General features: G+C 39.0%; 1 protein-coding gene across 3 annotated transcripts in view; it reads right to left on the bottom strand.

The window, feature by feature from the left end:
• The window catches only part of LOC140742100 (nuclear cap-binding protein subunit 1-like), a 59,404-nt gene that overhangs the window by 20,297 nt on the left and 19,001 nt on the right, over positions 1 to 20,106 (bottom strand). For all 3 annotated transcript variants that reach the window (XM_073072921.1, XM_073072928.1, XM_073072931.1), the window contains 9 exons: positions 19,771 to 19,868; positions 19,078 to 19,141; positions 17,387 to 17,497; positions 16,614 to 16,678; positions 15,664 to 15,726; positions 13,554 to 13,628; positions 6,500 to 6,603; positions 5,610 to 5,735; positions 1,059 to 1,161 (listed from right to left, as the gene is read on the bottom strand). In XM_073072921.1, the coding sequence (XP_072929022.1) occupies positions 1,059 to 1,161; positions 5,610 to 5,735; positions 6,500 to 6,603; positions 13,554 to 13,628; positions 15,664 to 15,726; positions 16,614 to 16,678; positions 17,387 to 17,497; positions 19,078 to 19,141; positions 19,771 to 19,868 (809 nt within the window). The remainder of the gene's footprint in view (positions 1 to 1,058; positions 1,162 to 5,609; positions 5,736 to 6,499; positions 6,604 to 13,553; positions 13,629 to 15,663; positions 15,727 to 16,613; positions 16,679 to 17,386; positions 17,498 to 19,077; positions 19,142 to 19,770; positions 19,869 to 20,106) is intronic.

The raw sequence follows: 20,106 nt of genomic DNA, 5'->3' as shown, positions 1-20,106 counted from the left end.
TTCTCTCACACTGATTCTGCCAATTAGTTGATAATATTTTTAAGAATTCTGCTGTAGCCTTAATAACAGATTTCAGTCTATTTGGTGTATTGCTTCCTGCTTTCGGACTCATTCCTTCCTTCAAATTGTGGCATTACATTTGCTCCTGTGCTTTTCCATTTACCTGCAGGAAAGAGTGCCAATATATCCGCCCACATTCATGTGCAAGAGGAAGGTGTCCAAAACTGGTGAACAAGTACGGTAGTTTGAAACAGAATGTGCTTAAGATCATAAATGGGTAGATGCTAAGCTATTCCCACTAGGAGAAGAGTCTCAAACAACAGAGCATGTTTATAAGATGGGGCTGGGGGTCATTTAAAAGATACAAGGATTATCTCTCGCAGAAAGTGGTGAACCTTTGGAATTCTCTATGGAGAGGCTAGATCACAGGAGATATTTAAACAGATAAATAGATCTTTGAAATAAATATTGAGGAATTGAGAGTTGTAGAGAACTAGCAGAGATAATTGAACTATGCAACAGATCAGCCATGATCACTTTGAAAGGCCGGGCAAGCATGAGAGGCAAAGTGACCTACTACTTCTGCTTTCTTGAATGTGCTAATGCTTCAACTGTTCAATTTATGATATGTTACCATATTTACTGAACTGTGTATCCATTTCTCAATTAACAAACTTTCAATTTACAAATTTTGCTTAACAGCATTTTTTTCAGGATACATGTCTTGATTAAGAAAACTATCCCCTACAAAAAAATAGTGCAGTACTCTCCACATTTAAGGGCAGTATGTTAAGTTACCCTGTCATTTCAATATAGAATTTTTTTGCTTTACAGATATTTTCCAAGATATTTCCCTTTCGGAGAAGTAACAGTACAAACAATATTTTAGTTGCATTGGTTAATTAAGTTCAGTAACCAGAAAATCTAAATTTTATTCATAAGTACACCTAATATGTGGAATCTATATATTTGCTGAGTTAATCCCTTACCAATGAACAAACCATCAATATGTTATCATACGGTTCCAATCTTCATTAATATAAAAGAGATGCACTTACTTTGCTAAAGCACTGAAGGAATGGCTAAAGGACTTGGATGCCAGGTAAAGCAAGGTCTGTACAAAAACTTCAATCTTCAGAGGATTAAAGCTGAAACCTTCATCTGAAAGAGTGAATCTGAAATAAGTCAGTTGTTTGATCATAGTAAAATTCTTTCCCGTTAAAGGTGAGAGAATAAATGATTTCTGATATTCATGGAAGGACTCATAACTGTATAATTGCATTTTAAGGGGAAAATAAACATGAACTAAATACATTAAAAACAAACATGTTGTTCCAAAACAGGTAACAAAATCAAGATTCACAGTGACTCTAATATAAATATAACCTCAACAAATCCCACTCTAGCTTACAGAATGTACAGCATTAGAGATAATCATTTGACTGATAACCTGGCTGCACATTCCACCTACCATTATTTTTTCCCCTATATCCTTCAGTAGGCATTCCTTTTCAGGTATTTACCCAATTCCCTTCTTATAAACCATATAACAATTACAGCACAGAAACAGGCCATCTCGGCCCTTCTGGTCCGTGCTGAACGCTTACTCTCACCTAGTCCCACTGACCCGCACGTTCCACACTCTCGTTCCACACAGCTACCACTCTCTGAATAAAGAAATTGCCCCTCGTGTTACCCTTAAACTTTTGCCCCCTCTCAAATTATGTCTTGTTTGAATCTCCCCTACTCTCAATGGAAAAAGCCTATCCACGTCAACTCTATCTATCCCTCTCTTAATTTTAAATACCTCTATCAAGTCCCCCCTCAACCTTCTACACTCCAAAGAATAAAGACCTAACTTGTTCAACCTTTCCCTGTAACTTAGGTGCTGAAACCCAGGTAACATGCTAGTAAATCTTCTTTGTGCTCTCTCTATTTTGTTGACATCTTTCCTATAATTCGGTGACCAGAACTGTACACAATACTCCAAATTCGGCCTTACCAATGCCTTGTACAATTTTAACATTACATCCCAACTCCTATACTCAATGCTCTGATTTATAAAGGCCAACATACCAAAAGCTTTCTTCACCACCCTATCCACATAAGATTCCACCTTCAGGGAACTATGCACCATTATTCCTAGATCACTCTGTTCTACTGCATTCTTCAATGCCCTACCATTTACCATGTATGTCCTATTTGGATTATTCCTACCAAAATGTAGCACCTCACACTTATCAGCATTAAACTCCATCTGCCATTGTTCAGCCCACTCTTCTAACTGGCCTAAATCTCTCTGCAGACTTTGAAAAACGACTTCATTATCCACAACGCCACCTACCTTAGTATCTTATATCACAATCACTAATCACAGATTAGTGACTTGTATTGACTAATCGGCTCTCATTGTTAGGGCCTAATGAATAGCCGAATAGTACATTCCATGACATTTATTGATGAACGCAATTAGCAAAATTGTTCAGCTTTAATGCTAATTCTCTGAATATTAAGAAGAGGCAAATCCTTTCAAATCTTGGAACAGGAGCAGTGAAGAACCTTACCCAACAACCTCTCAATATGATTTTTTTTTAAAATTAGAATTCGTCCACCCTCGAATCGGGTCTATGCCATTCTAAAGGGGGAGGGTGAGCAGCCAGAAGTCTTGGCATATACGGGCACCAATGGCTTAGGTAGGAAAAGGGAGAAGGTCCAGAAGACAAATTTTAGGGAGCTAGGTAGAAAGATGAAAAGCAGGACTTCCAGGGTAGTAATCGCTGGATTGCTGCCTGTGCCACGCACTGGTGAGAGTAAGAATAGGATAATGTGGCAGAAATACGTGTGGCTGAGGAACTGATGCAGGAGGCAGGGTTTCAGATTTCTGGATCATTGGGATCCCTTCTGGAGAAGATATGACCTGTACAAATGGGACGGTTACGTTGAACGCAAGGAAGACTAATATCTTTGTGGGCAGCTTTGCTAGAATTGTTGCTTGAACAGGGAAAATCTTGCTTAACAAATCTTTTGGAATTCTTTGAGAAAATAACAAACAGGATGACCAAAGGATGGATGTGGACCAGTGGATGGTGTGTACTTGGTTTTTCAGAAGGCCTCTGAAAGGTGCCACACAGGAAGCTGCTTATCAAGATAAGAGTCCATGCTATTACAGGAAAGATACTAGCATGGATAGAGCACTGGCTGATTAGCAGGAGGCAAAGAGTGGGAATAAAGGGAGCCTTTTCTGATTGGCTGCTGGTGACTAGTAGTGTCAATGTTGGGACCGCCTGTTTTAGATTATATGTCAATTATATGGATGACAGAATTAATATCTTAGTGACCAAGTCATGAAGATAGGTGGAGGGGTAGGTGGTGTTGAGGAAACAGAGAGGCTGCAGAAGAACTTAAGACCATTTAGGAGAATGGGCAAAGAAGTGACAGATGGAACACAGTATTGGGAAGTGCAAGGCGATGCACATTGGTAGAAGGGATGAAAGCATAGACTATTTTCTAAACAGGGAAAAAATGCAGAAGTCTGAGGTGCAAAGGGACTTGGAAGTCCACGCACAGGATTCCCTAAAGCTTAGTTTGCAGATCAGGTTGGTGGTGAGAGAGATAAATGCAATGTTAGCATTTATTTTGAGATGGCTAGAATATAAAAATAAGGATATAATGCTGAGGCTTTATAAGGCACAGGAGAGGCCTCACTTGGGTTTATTGTGAGCAGTTTTGGGCCCCTTATCTAAGGAGTGAATGTTCAAAGCAGGTTCATGAAAATCATTCTGGGAATGAAAGGGGTATCATGAGTCTTTAATGGGTCTGGGCCTGTATTTACTGGAACGAGGGGGAGATTTCATTGAATCCTATCGAATGTTGCAAAGCCTTGATAAAGTTGATGTAGAGAGGATGCTTCCAATGGGGGTGGGAGATGGAGTCAAGGACTAGAGGGCAGAACCTGAAAATTCAGGGATGTCCATTTAGAATAGAGATTAGGAGGAATTTTTTTAACCAGAGGGTGGGGAATCTGTGAAATTTGTTGCCACATACAGCTGTGGAGGCCAGGTCATTAGATGTATTTAAGCAGGGGGGTTGATATATCAGGGATGAAATTACGGGGAGAAGGCAGGAGGATCAAGTTGAAAGGGAAATAGATCAGCCATGATCAAGTGGTGGAGCAGACTCAATGGGCTGAATGGCCCGCTCCTGCTCCTATGTTTTATAATCTTATATTTCTCGCTAGTAAGTAAATAGCCTTTACTACTTCTGTATGCTTCTTTCCTATTTTCACATTTAACTTGTGTCACTCTAATGCTGCATTTTCTTTGTTTTGTGCATTTATGTTCTCTTACAAGAACAAGAAAAAGTGGAAATAAGTAATTCATCTGATGCCACCAACTTTCAGTAAGATCAAAGATAATCTTTTATTTTAGCTCCATCTTCCAGCACTAATTCTACATCCTCAGTTTTCTTACTATCCAAATATATACCCACCTCTACCTTAAATACGCTCAGCAAGAGTCTCCAGAGCTCTTTTAAGCAGAGAATTCCAAATATCCCCTGCCTTCTGGGTGAAGAAATTGCTTCTCATCGCCACCTAGATTGGCTGATTCTTTATTTTGAGATTGTTGTGGCCCTTAGTTCCAGATTCTCAAGCCACGGCAAACATTTGCAATAAGTGATCATTAATGGAGAATGTGTGGAGCAGGTTAAGACCTACAAGTATCTGGGAGTACAGTTAGACGAGAAGCTAGACTGGACTGCCAACACAGATGCCTTGTGCAGGAAGGCACAGAGTCGACTGTACTTCCTTAGAAGGTTGGCGTCATTCAATGTCTGTAGTGAGATGCTGAAGATGTTCTATAGGTCAGTTGTGAAGAGCGCCCTCTTCTTTGTGGTGGCGTGTTGGGGAGGCAGCATTAAGAAGAGGGACGCCTCACGTCTTAATAAGCTGGTAAGGAAGGCGGGCTCTGTCGTGGGCAAAGTACTGGAGAGTATAACATCGGTAGCTGAGCGAAGGGCGTTGAGTAGGCTACGGTCAATTATGGAAAACCCTGAACATCCTCTACATAGCACCATCCAGAGACAGAGAAGCAGTTTCAGCGACAGGTTGCTATCGATGCAATGCTCCTCAGACAGGATGAAGAGGTCAATACTCCCCAATGCAATTAGGCTTTACAATTCAACCGCCAGGAGTAAGATATGTTAAAGTGCCGGGGTTGATAGTATTTAATGTATTAAGTAAACTACTTAAGAACTTTTTAAAAGCTATTATTAATGCTTTTTGAGAGAGTGATTTAGATGCATATCATATTTTTACTGAGTTAAGTATTGTATGTAATTAGTTTTGCTACAACAAGTGTATGGGACATTGGAAAAAATGTTGAATTTCCCCATGGGGATGAATAAAGTATCTATCTATCTATCTAATTTATCAAATGTTTGTTGACTGCTCCCTTGTACAGTTAATACATTTCCTCCTCCTCCAAAATTTCATGAAAGAACTCAAATCAGATTAGACAGCACTTAAAACATCTGTTTTTCAGGTGGATACAATTATGACTTTGAAAGTGGCCTCGAATAGATTCTACATCAAAATTAAGACGATTCCTTACCATCATCATCATCCTCTTGATTAGGATTTGGGAGATCTTTTAGTATGCTCAGAATCTCATCATTATTTGCTTTGCTTTTAATAGCATTGCATAAACTGACAGCCACAGCATAGCCAGGCAGAGAACCTAAAACAGTAATGAAAAATAATCTGAATGGCCTAAAAATTCATCACATTTTGAAATTTCAACTGGCTACTTCATGAATCTGTTACAACTAACAGTATTTATCCTTTCAGCAACATTACCTTGCTTATAGTACACAGTAATTTTAACTCATTGACATTCAAATGGAAGGCATATTGAAATGTACATGCATGACATGAGTGAGATGCCACAGATGTACATATGAATTAGAATAAGTGTGTACCAAGAGGGTTAAGGAATGCACTTCCAAAATACATGTTGCATGTAAGAACACAAGTGCCAGCAAGAATTAAACACACCATAAAGTTGTGATATTTCAACCTGGTTTTAAGGAAGTGCTACAATGTACAAGTAAAATTGACAGATCATGCAGGTTGAAACCAGTACACAACATTAACTTTGCCCTTTGTGTCGATTTTCAACTCCTCCTACATCAAAATTCAGTTTCAATTTGAATTGCAGTTAAGACAAAATTTCACAACTTGCTAAATAAAAATGCCAATATAACAAAGCCTCCAGATCAGCCTATCCCCTTCAAACTTGTTTTCTAGACACCATCATCAAACAACTTTAATAATAGTTAGAATTATGCTTTTTTTTTTATACAAGTAGTAAAAGGTGAATGGCTAAGATTCAATTTCTAATATTTCTGTATGACACAAGAATTAGTGAAATCATGAACTATATTCCTAGTTCATACAATAAAAGTTACTATCTACTAATCCAAATAAAAGCTCATTACTTACTGTTGCTCTCATCACCATACTTGTAAACAGATAATGGATTTGCTGGCAACAAGGCAGCAAAGTTCTCTGGCACAATATCCACTATTCTTTGATAATAGGAAAGCCTATGTGCAAAATGACAGTTCATTTACATAGTTGTTAAATATAACCAAAAACATATTTAAATACATATAGCTGCTTAAACTATAAAGTCAATAAACAATGAAAATAGATCTTAGTGAAATCTAGTGGCACGCTGGATTCTTCCTCATTAACTTGTGGTGGGAAAGCTGTAAGTATACACTGCAGATTAGAATATCTGTCTGTGTACAAAGATGAACACTGGAGAATATCTGTACTTCAAGATTTAGCTTTCACTGATCAGTTTAAGGTCAACAGGTTTCAAAGGAAATTGTTCACTATTTTAACAGAACTATTTAAAATTACAATGCAAGTCTCTGCATACCCTACTGAAAAACCTTGTTTCCTTACAGGTGATAAAATAAGAACTACGAGGGAGCAAAAGGATTTGTGCCTGCGCATTCAGCTCACAAGTAATCAAAAGGGCATGAGGATGCTAGCCTTTAACTCAAGGGAAATAGATTACAAAGGAGTAGAAGTCATGCCTTGAGTGCAAACATAGAAACATAGAAAATAAGTGGAGTAGGCTATTTGGCCCTTCGAGCCAGCACCGCCATTCAGTATGATCATGGCTGATCATCCAACTCAGAACCCTGTACCTGCTTTCTCTCCATACCCCCTGATCCCTTTAGCCACAAGGGCCATATCTAACTTCGTCTTAAATATAGCCAATGAACCGGCCTCAACTGTTTCCTGTGGCAGAGAATTCCACAGATTCACCACTCTCTGTGTGAAGAAGTTTTTCCTCATCTCGGTCCTAAAAGGCTTCCCCTTTATCCTTAAACTGTGACCCCTCGTTCTGGACTTCCCCAACATTGGAAACAATCTTCCTGCATCTGGCCTGTCCAATCCCTTTAGAATTTTATACGTTTCAATAAGATCCCCCCTCAATCTTCTAAATTCCAGTGAGTATAAGCCTAGTCGATCCAGTCTTTCTTCATATGAAAGTCCTGCCATCCAAGGAATCAATCTGGTGAACCTTCTCTGTACTCCCTCTATGGCAAGAATGTCTTTCCTCAGATTAGGGGACCAAAACTGCACACAATATTCTAGGTGCGGTCTCACCAAGGCCTTGTACGACTGCAGTAGAACCTCCCTGCTCCTGTACTCAAATCCTTTTGCTATGAATGCCAACATACCATTTGCCTTTTTCACCGCCTGCTGTACCTGCATGCCCACCTTCAATGACACCAAGGTCTCGTTGCATCTCCCCTTTTCCTAATCAGCCACTGTTCAGATAATCTGTTTTCCTGTTCTTGCAACCAAAGTGGATAACCTCACATTTATCCACATTAAATTGCATCTGCCATGAATTTGCCCACTCACCTAACCTATCCAAGTCCCCTGCATCCTCTTAGCATCGTCCTCACAGCTAACACCGCCGCCCAGCTTCGTGTCATCTGCAAACTTGGAGATGCTGCATTTAATTCCCTCGTCTAAATCATTTATATTGTAAACAACTGGGGTCCCAGCACTGAGCCTTGCGGTACCCCACTAGTCACTGCCTGCCATTCTGAAAAGGTCCCGTTTACTCCCACTCTTTGCTTCCTGTCTACCAACCAATTCTCTATCCACATCAATACCATACCCCCAATACCATGTGCTTTAAGTTTGCACACTAATCTCCTGTGTGGGACCTTGTCAAAAGCCTTTTGAAAATCTAAATATACCACATCCACTGGCTCTCCCCATCCACTCTACTAGTTACATCTTCAAAAAACTCTAAAAGATCCGTCAGACATGATTTTCCTTTCACAAATCCATGCTGACTTTGTCCGATGATTTCACCTCTTTCCAAATGTGCTGTTATCTCATCTTTGATAACCGACTCTAGCATTTTCCCCACCACCGATGCCAGGCTAACCGGTCTATAGTTCCCCGGTTTCTCTCTCCCTCCTTTTTTAAAAAGTGGGGTTACATTAGCCACCCTCCAATCCTCAGGAACTAATCCAGAATCTAAGGAGTTTTGAAAAATTATCACTAATGCATCCACTACTTCTTGGGCTATTTCCTTAAGCACTCTGGGATGCAGACCATCTGGCCCTGGGGATTTATCTGCCTTTAATCCCTTCAATTTACCTAACACCACTTCCCTACTAACATGTATTTCCCTCAGTTCCTCCATCTCACTAGACCCTCGGTCCCTTACTATTTCCAGAAGATTATTTATGTCCTCCTTAGTGAAGACAGAACCAAAGTAGTTATTCAATTGGTCTGCCATGTCTTTGTTCCTTATGATCAATTCACCTGTTTCTGACTGTAAAGGACCAATCTTTTTCTTTTCACGTATCTATAAAAGCTTTTACAGTCAGTTTTTATGTTCCCTGCCAGCTTTCTCTCATAATCTTTTTTCCCTTTCCTAATTAAGCCCTTTGTCCTCCTCTGCTGGTCTCTGAATTTCTCCCAGTCCTCAGGTGTGCCGCTTTTTTTTTTTGCTAATTTATATGTTTCTTCTTTGGACTTGATACTATCCCTAATTTCCCTTGTCAGCCAAGGGTGCACTACCTTCCCTGGTTTATTCCTTTGCCAAACTGGGATGAACAATTGTTGTAGTTCATCCATGCAATTTTTAAATGCTTGCCATTGCATATCCACCGTCAACCCTTTAAGTATCATTTGCCAGTCTATCTTAGCTAATTCACGTCTCATACCTTCAAAGTTACCCTTCTTTAAGTTCAGAACCTTTGTTTCTGAATTAACTATGTCACTCTCCATCTTAATGAAGAATTCCACCATATTATGGTCACTCTTATCCAAGGGGCCTCGCACGACAAGATTGCTAACTAACCCTTCCTCATTGCTCAATACCCAATCTAGAATGGCGTGCTCTCTAGTTGCTTCCTCAACATGTTGGTTCAGAAAACCATCCCGCATACATTCCAAGAAATTCTCTTCCTCAGCACCCTTACCGATTTGGTTCACCCAATCTATATGTAGATTGAAGTCACCCATTATAACTACTGTTCCTTTATTGCATGCATTTCTAATTTCCTGTTTAATGCCATCCCCAACCTCACTACTACTGTTAGGTGGCCTGTACACAACTCACACCAGCGTTTTCTGCCCCTTAGTGTTATGCAGCTCTACTCATATTGATTCCACATCCTCCAGGCTAATGTCCTTCCTTTCTATTACATTAATCTCCTCTCTAACCAACAATGCTACCCCACCTCCTTTTCTTTCCTGTCTATCCCTCCTGAATATTGAATATCCCTGGATGTTGAGCTCCCATCCTTGGTCACCCTGGAGCTATGTCTCTGTGATCCCAACTATATCATATTCATTAATAACTATCTGCACATTCAATTCACCCACCTTGTTATGAATGCTCCTCGCATTGACACACAAAGCCTTCAGGCTTGTTTTTACAACACTCTTAGCCCTTATACAATTATGTTGAAAAGTGGCTCTTTTTGCTTTTTGCCCTGGATTTGCCTGCCTGCCACTTTTACTTTTCACCTTACTACTTTTGCTTCTACCCTCATTTTACACCCCTCTGTCTCTCTGCACTTGTTCCCATCCCCCTTTAAACATTAGTTTAAAGCCTCCTGAACAGCAGTAGCAAACGCTCCCCCTAGGACATTGGTTCCAGTCCAGGCCAGGTGCAGACCGTCCTGTTTATACCGGTCCCACCTCCCCCAGAACTGGTTCCAATGCCCCAGAAATTTGAATCCCTCCCCCTTGCACTATTTTTCAAGCCACATATTCATCTGAAATATCCTCCTATTTCTACTCTGACTAGCACGTGGCACTGGTAGTAATCCAGAGATTATTACCTTTGTGGTCCTACTTTTTAGTTTATCTCCCAACTCCCTAAATTCACCTTGTAGGACCTCATCCCATTTTTTTCCTATATCGTTGGTACCTATATGCACCATGACCACTGGCTGTTCACTTTCCCATTCCAGAATGTCCTGCAGCCGCTCAGAGACATCCTTGACCCTTGCACCAGGGAGGCAACATACCATCCTGGAGTCTCGTTTGTGGCTGCAGAAACACCTATCTATTCCTCTTACAAACGAATCCCCTATCACTATAGCTCTCCCACTCCTTTTCTTTCCCTCCTGTGCCGCAGAGCCACCCATGGTGCCATGAACTCGGCTGCTGCTGCCTTCCCCCGATGAGACATCTCCCCCCAACAGTATCCAAAACAGTATATCTGTTTAGGAGGGAGATGACCCCAGGGGACTCCTGCACTACCTGCCTACTGCTACGCTGTCTAGTGGCCACCCCTTCCCTTTCTGCCTGTGTAGCCTTTACCTGCGGTGTGGCCAACTCACTGAACGTGCTATTCACAACTTTCTCAGCATCGCGGATGCTCCAGTATGAATCCAATCGCAGCTCCAGACGCTCAATGCGGTCTGCCAGAAGCTGCTGTTGGACACACTTCCTGCACACATAGTCGTCAGGGACACTGGAAGTATCCCTGATTTCCCACATGCTGCAGGATGAACAAACCACGGGGTTGATCTCAGCTGCCATGACCTACCCAACACTTGCCTCAACTTTTGAAACTTTCTCCTTTGAAAGGAACTTACCCGGCCTTACCTCACTTGGAGTGAAGCTCGTCCTCAGCCTCTTCTCATCAAAGCCTCTAATCTCCACTCCTTCACTGGCCCACTCACTCACTGGCCGCTTTCCACAGGCCATTCCGCTTGAGGTAACCCTTTATTTATTTGTTTGAGCTTTTCAAACTGCTTGGTCACCTGACCTCAATTGCCCAATCAGCTGCTTTCTGCTGAGTCTGAGCTATTCAAATCTTGATTGTCTAATCAACAGCTTTCTGCTGAGCTATTCAAATCTTGATTGACTTGATTGCACAGTCCAACTGCCAAAACTGCCAGAATCTCTCGAGTCAAAGCCTCAAATCTCCACTCCTTCACTGCAATGAAGGGAGCATCTTTATAGTAGGAGGCAGGTGAGGAGGTCCTGCGCAATGACCTTTCCCACGGAAGAAGCAGCGAGACCCCTCTGTAGTTACCACAACTGGGTTGTTTACTGGTCAAATTACCAAATTACTTTTGGACTCTAAATTACACTGCACTCAGTTCTTGACATCACCTCAAAGGCTTTGGTGGGAGTAAAATACAGATAGCTAAGAATGAGTGTTACTCAAAGGATTAAATTAGTAAAGATATATCACATTAACTTGGGTTGCTTCATTTAAAATTAATTCAATTGAGCTAAAGGACCAAGATTAAAAAATGACTGTTGAAATAAAAAACAAGTTCTTGATTGATATTTCATTCTACTCTAGAGGAGCTAGCACATTGTTGAAGCAATTGCAATAACTACAGAGAGGTCTCCCTGTTCTCTGCTTCAGAGAAGGCCACTGTACAAGTCTTCCTCAACTGCCTTCTATCAAAAAAATTGCAGTATGGATTCAATCTATCTAGTGGCACAATGAATTTGATCTTTCCCACAAAACTAAAGCAAAGAGCAGTTCCCATGTAAGCTCTTCCCCACCCTCACAAATATCTTGGACTTTGTCAATCAATAGGAACTGTGAAGTATCCATCCAAATTTGTCTGCTTTTGGAAATTTGTCTAAATGCTTCATGTCAGATACTTCCAGACAGACTGAAAGGCAGGGTGTCAGGTTCGGAAGTTTCACTCATTCTTCCACAAAATTCACTTCTCTCTCCGTGACACTGAGACTGCACTGACTGCCGAGCTTCACGGTGATCTGTCCCGCTAACATGATGAACTGATACTGAGGCTTTGGGCCTACCCTGGGGAGTCAAATTGGTTTGGAATGCTGCTGTTCACTTCTATTGTTGGCATGATTTGTGGATTTTTTTCTCTTTCTCTATGCATCGGGGTTTAGTCTTTATTTTTTAATTGGATTCTTTCAGGTTTCTTGCTTTGTGGCTGCCTATAAGCAGACAAATCTCAAGATTGTATACTTATACATTCTTCGATAATAAATGTAATTTGAATCTTTAAATGTTGGCTTGTAACCTGCGAGTTTAAACAATGAGTCCATACAGGCACAATACAGACTGGCATCAAGCAGGGCTGTGTTATCACCCTAACTTTATTCTTGCTGCAACACTACATCTCATTTCCGACAAATATTCTGCTCAAATGGAGCCATTCTATAGGATAAATGGGTCATCTGCCTTCAGTCAGTATCTGGAGTACATAGACAACATGTTTGGAAGCTCACCTCCAAGTGATTCTCCATTAATTAAATGAAACAGACAAGCAAATCGGTCTAGCACTGAATATCTACAAATCAAAGCTCCCCTTCCAATATGCCCAAATGTACAAATCAGCCCTTGGCAAGAAAAATCTATGATGAGATCCTACAAAACATAGGCCACTTCCTCTCTCAGGAGTTCACTCAGAGTGAAGGTGGATATTAATGAAAGAATTCATCATCACATTCACTAATCTAGTACAGCCTTCTGGCAAAATAGTAAGAGAATATTTGAAAATCAATAACCTAAACCCTGTAGTGCTCCAGACCTTCCTGTTTGCCTCTGAGACATGGACTACCCACACCTTAAAGCACCGAGAGGCACTGACAAAGCTGCTCCAGCAACAAACTCTTCCTAATCCACTAGCATGAAAGTGAAGTCTGCATTTTCAGCTGAACCATACCCTCTAGCACTGGGGTTCTATTTACATTCATCCAGCTCCAGTTAATACACCATGGTGTTTACACGCCAAGACCCAAATTCCCAGTTGGTCATTGCAAGAAGATAGAGAAAGATTCAAGAATATCTTTAAAGTCTCCTTGAAAAGTATAACTTCCATTTTCTCAGATGAGAATTAACATTTTTATTTTCAAACTTTGTGATGCAAGGCACAAAACAAACATTTGGACAATCCAATTCCTTTTATGGTAAATTGGGCATTGCCATTTTTGACAAAAACAACATCCACCATACAAAAATAGCAGCAGGGATCATAAACCAAAGTTTACTTACCTCATACTTTTCTCCAACACTTCACGCAAAAACTTCGGTTTGGCTTTGTCAGGATCCAGAGCCAGGCAGTCAGACCTGGCATATTGAGAGAAGAGGGTGTGTAAGCATTTTGGTGGGGTTGGGGAGAATGGGAAGACACATGGGGACAATTGGTGGAAGAGTTTCACATTGACATGTTAGTAAAGGAGCACATTGGCAGGGAGAGGATATGTGAATGTGTGTTTGCAGTACAGAAAAAACTCATTATTTATGCAACAAAAGATAAAGTACAGAAATATGCACTTATTGCATGGCCTGCCTATCTATTGGAATGCTTATGAGAAAACATGCAGTCCCTTAAACTCTAATAAAATGAACCTCAGTAAAAATCATAATCACACTGTACATTACAGTCACTGGCATGTGTGCCCAAAGGCTTAGTGTATTGCCACAATACCAACACAGTTTATCAACGCCAGTATCAATATTGCAAACAACTTCAGACTCAGAAGTGTGCATGTGATGTCCAATGATCCATTATTGTAGAAAACTCCTTCCTGTTCCTCCAAGCTTTGATCTACCCCACTTGCTTATTCAGAAATCTTAATTCCTTCAACAAATAATTAATTTCAATGTCTGCGAATAAAATTTCTGACTGAACAGTGTCAACATGGCCTGAAAAACCATTCTTCGAAGTTGCTCAGCATGTCCACAGATAAGGACGCCACTGATTAAAAAAAAACACCAAATTTCAATGCCAGAATGCAGTCTCAGCACACAATTCTAGTAGCTAATTCATGGTCACATACATAAATAATAAATATCATAGAGCTATACACAGAGACATGTTGAAACTGCTACGCATTGCCATCGCATACAGCACCCAAACATGATGGAACTTTGATATACCACCAACCCCAGAACACTTGTCCTGCAATGTAACAGCACATTTGCAAGGGACATGGGAACTCTCATCTTTAACTGCCGTATCATCTAACACAGATATATAGGAATATAGATCCAGAGACAAATGAATTTGTGTCCTTAACTGAATCAATACATTATTCAGAAACAGAAACCCAGATTCTATACTGGCATGATAAATTTCCAAGAGATACGTGAACCCATATCCCAGAGCCTCAGAGCACAACACCCAAAATTGCAGGAACTCACATTCTATAGAGTACCTGTTTAAACCCAGACACTAGACAAGATTTAAGTTTCTCTTTTGATACACTACTCACTTAGACAAAAAAAATTACAGGTTTTTCTCACAAGGCTGATGTTTGCTTTTCCAAAACTGGGGTATGGCACTGTTACAACATTTTATAAAGATTTGTCCATTTATACATTGTAACCCACATTTAGGTTGTGCAATCTTATTTGTATTTCCTTTATGTAAAATAATATCATATTGCATGCTTTTTATGCATAAAGTGTTGTTATTAACCATGTCAATGAAAATTCACAAATAGTGATGATGCACATCAAATGCAAAGCAACATTACCATGTACTACATAAAGAGTTACAGCCACTGGTACAGCTGACCAGGTTTTAGTAGTGAGCTTTGTCTTTAAACCATTAATGTTTACCTTGTGACTGTATTCATGGCTGCAGTATTCAAATGCTGGAATAAATAAAATTCTGTCCTCTAACCCCTGCCACCTTTAATCAATACCATTGCCACTGGTCTGCAAAGGAACTGAACCACCAATTTTGGATATATAGTTTCCCTTCTTCTCACTAGAGAAGGGAGCATTGATTATTTCAAATGAAGCTCACTCGAAGTATGCCTAAACTGCAGGAAAATTCCCAAGCAGATAATCAAAATTGCAGATTCTGTCATTTGCTGATCTGCCACTTGGTGGTGCAGAAGAACTGTTCAGCAATGGTTTACTACAGATCGCTAGCTCCTATTCCTCTAACCAATATGAAAAGGCCTGAGATGTCAGAGCAATACAATCATACCTGCCTCTACCCTCCCGCACCAATTGCTTTGACTAGCTCACTTATGTTGCCCTTTTACAGCAAGTTAAAATATGCAAAGGATTCAAATTATAGTTCTAATTGAGGGCTAATTTAAACAGACTCCAAATTCATGTTTGTAATTCAAAATAAACAATACCTTACCAGTCATCCCAACTCCATCTGAATTGAAAATTACTTAAATGATGAGAAAACCAGTTGATAAATCTGAAAATGCAAGAAATATAAAATTTGGAGGAATCAATTTAACAACATCAAGTCAGTGAGGTGGGGGATTGAGCAGAAACAGGAAGGTGGAGGGTGGAAGAAACATTTTCTACCTAGAGAATTTCACTCTGAGTTGAAATGACTTAAACTTGCATAGAATAATGCTGATTTCTGATCACTCTCTGCACAGACTATTCAAGCTTTGAAATGTCACAAACACAACCACTTTGTTAGGGAGAAGGCAGTCATTGAATCCAGGCTCTTAATATTGCAAGGTTGATTTTAAATTTCTCTGGTCTGCTAAGAATTAATTCAGCAATCCAGTTATGGGTCCATCCACATTGGCAGAAATGGGTATTTTTATTGTGAAAGCCCAATAGTTATTCATCGACAGGCTATCTCAAACTTCACATAGAACTTTAATTCTACTGAACTACTAAAGAATCATACGTAATTTATTTCTCTTTAACCCAAGCGTACCCAAGACCCACTAACCCACTAAGACTAGTACCAGAACAGTCAACCCAACACAGAAGATGCAGTTGTAATTAAGAAACTCCAAGTGTGGACTACAACAGATCACAGAGTTGGCATTTACCATTGCACATCTAAATAATTCCTTGAAGGAGGGGTGGAGGGAGGCAGGGAAGACAGAGGAGCAGGGGGAGGCAGAGGGGTGGGGGGGGACAGATGGAGAAAGTAATCTTATCTCTGTAAAGCAATTATGCCAAATGGGAGAAAATATTAATTGTGATAATTCTGTACTATGATATTCTCACTAACTACTCTTCAATCTTGTCCTAGATCACATTTATATTAAAATTCTAAAATTTAAAGCAAGAATATTTATACCATACAAAGCTACTTTTAAAACAATGCAAAGTCACCTGTCCACGCAAATTGTATTCATTGCATCAATCCGCATGTATAACATCTCAGTGGCTTGTGCAAGCTGATTGATTAGTTAAGTAAAATATGCCATGAAATGTTGCTTTGAAAATAAAAGGAAGGATGTTAACAGTTACCAATTTCTGAAGAGCAAAACAAAATCTCAATAGCATATCAAGTCCACTAAAACGCAACTTACAATACTTTAAAAATATCTTGAGTTTGCTTCATAGCCCCTAATTTGAAGTGCATGAATCCAAAAGGCATAATACTAGAAATTATTAAAAACAGAATCTCAAACAACTTACACTATAGTTGTTGGATAAGACAGCCAAGATTCAACTTCAAATTATTTAAGGTGCGCTTCAATAGAGTCTACATATTCACGTGTTGCACATATACAGTAAAGACAAATATATAAAATATAAGTATGAACTATTCTTCTCAAATCAATTATCTAGAGAACTCAAATGTCAACATTAGATTTTCTCTTGCAATGACTTCCTAACAAGGAGGTATGTAGTAACTAAGGGCTTTTGTTGCAAGAAAATTGAGAATAAGTGCAAAAACAAAGAAACACACACAAAATGCTGTAAGACTCAGAGGGTCAGGCAGCATCTATAAAGAGGAATACACAATCGACATTTGGACGAAGAAAGTTATATATGATTATGAAAATTATTATACCACATAACATTCAGAGTTTCTTTTACGCTATCTCCTTACTTTTTACCACGGAGATCACCTTAATGGAACATTTCTAAAAGGATACAACTTGTGGCAAAGAGCCAGGCTGCAGTTTGCAGAGTTCAATCAATAATGTTGTATACATGACTTCAATATGAGGGGGTTGGGGCAACCGGAAAAGTTCTCCAAAGACAACCTATGAAACAATTGGCATTATTACAAAGCACTTCTTATAGGTTACTGGAGGCAAACAGAAATACTAGTACATTAACATGTTTATAGTACAATAACGAACATACTTTAATGAGCATCCTAAAACCTCCAAACTTTAGCTAAAACAAGTGCAGAAATGTGAAACAAAATGCCAAAATGTCAAGTTCCCTTTTTTTGATTTGCTCACATGCACATTGAACTTGAACCATATACTCTGAAATTATCTACTTTTATTGTTGTTTACCTCTAAGCATCTCTTTTTTATCATTCCTTTTTTCCTTTTTATTAAAGGCTATAGGACATATAGCATTTCAGCAGATTATGACTTCTCATTCATGTAGCATACATGTTTTCGAGACGGTGTTTATAAGCCACTTTTGTAAACCTCTAATTATTTGGTGATGTTGTACCCATGGTATTACTGTGTCTCAGGATTTAGACCAAGTGATAAAAAGAGGGAATGGTAATATACCTCTCTATTTATTGAATGGTGTGTGACTTGCAGGATAACTTGAGTGAAATTTCAATGCATGTGCTACCCTTGACTTTCTGGAAGAAGTCATGAGGAATCTGGGTGAGTAATTGCATTAGATTGCAAAAAGTAGATACCAGTCATACTTCATTGATAGTGAAGCTAATAAACATGTAAGGTAACAAATGAAGTAAATAAAATTTTGGTATTATCTCTGGGTCTCTTGCTAATTACTTTGTACTTGTAAAGGACACCAAATTTTTGCTGTGTATTAGATCCCCATCATAACCTTCTATAAATCTGAACATTAACTTGCCTCTTAAACCTTTTTTACTCCAAACTCCTCTGCATAATTGAACTCTTATCCTCAAATCTTTCCAATAAATCTCTTCTGCATCCTCCCCATAATCTTAATACTATTACTAGTAATAAGATTATGGGGACTGTTTGGAGGATAGAGTTTAATAATACTCCCAATTACTAATAAGCTCAGCTTCTTTGCCATTAAGCCAAACGATCATACAATTTTTTTTGAAAGAAAGAGCTTCCTGATTTGTCCTGTCAGCGTGACTACTCCCAAAAGTCAATTTAAAATTGTATAATTTATATTGCTTCACCTTGCCCTTTTTATCAAAACACATCACCTCACACTGGTCTGCATTAAATTTTGAATGCCAACACATCTGCCTATATCATCAGTCCACGTCCACAGGTTTATTACAATTTTGTTCATTATGAAACTGTATTTCCTAGTTTATGCTAATAACAAAATAATGCTCTGTATAATTGACCTGGACTTCAAACCACATCAGAAAATGAGGTGCTTTGAAAGCCATTCCCACTGCTTGCCTTCTTTCAGTCTAAACAAGCATTCACTTCTGCTCTCTTATTTTCAATACAAGTTAAACTTATATTCACACTTTAATAAAACAAATCTTTATACAATCCAAGATTTTATAAACTATACAAAATACCAGTGTCCGGAGAATTTTATAATTTGATCTAGCTTTTCTTCAGTTTCTTCATTAGATAAGCAAAATTTCTGGTAAATAAAAATCAAGTCACCAAGTTCCATTATAAAAGGTACATACCTCTACTATATGGTAATTCAGAGGAATTTTGTTTTTTCCTGGATAACTAAGCAACTGTGCAGCACTGTCAGTGAAAAAACATCAGGCACAATAAATTAAACTACTGAAATAAAAATTCCCAAGTCACCCAGAAAATAGATTATCTTCTTGTGCAATGTTCAAATCTGTCTCATTAAATCTAATCCATATTTTTACTGGCAAAATCAATTACTAGATACTGAAAAACTAACTTACAATAACTTTAGCACCACCATCAATAATTACCCCATTAATTGGTGCTATGCATATTGCTGACTACACCAATGTTTTAACTTTTCTTTCCATTTTTCTTTAGTTTTTTTAATATTGCATATTAATATTTAATACAGCATTAAAGCACAGCAAAACTCCAATAATCAATTAAGACGTTTAGAAATCCAAGTGGTTCAGCAACAGACCATGGTCACTTCCCCACCACGCTCCCTCAAAACTCACCAAATTTGTTGAAAAATATACTAGAGTGTAACATCTAAAGTAAATTAAAGTTGTGCTGGAGTCTCAATTAGAATGACGTCTAATGGTCTAGAAAAACTGCCAGTCCCAGCGCTACACAAATCCCGAGTGTCAGATTAATGGAGTTTTACCATTATCAGACATTCTCCTCAACAATAAAAAAAGTTACTACAGGAATTTAAAAAGATGTTCAAATTTTACCATGTTTTTCTTTCTCTCCAATGAGATTTGATAATACAACGGAGATTCTCCTCAATTACAAATCTCTCAACAGAGTGGCTGCCAGGCATGACTGGACCCTAAAAGCAAGAGATTACAATAAAAATTTGATTTTTTTTAAAGCTGGTATTCTCAATTTAGCCATTTTTGACAGTATACAGGTAACCATATAAATTAAATGCAACTGAACTTCAAGCAAAATATCATGCTCGGAACAATTAACTCAGGCAACTGAAGTCTAACAAAACTGCAGTTCAAGATCTGAGCATCTCCTAGATTGCCAAAGATTAACTATCAATAAAGGTTTCAAAACAAATC

Source organism: Hemitrygon akajei, chromosome 2 (genome assembly GCF_048418815.1).
Source record: "Hemitrygon akajei chromosome 2, sHemAka1.3, whole genome shotgun sequence".
In the NCBI taxonomy this organism is placed as follows: domain Eukaryota; kingdom Metazoa; phylum Chordata; class Chondrichthyes; order Myliobatiformes; family Dasyatidae; genus Hemitrygon; species Hemitrygon akajei.
This window is presented reverse-complemented; position numbering and strand designations above follow the sequence as displayed.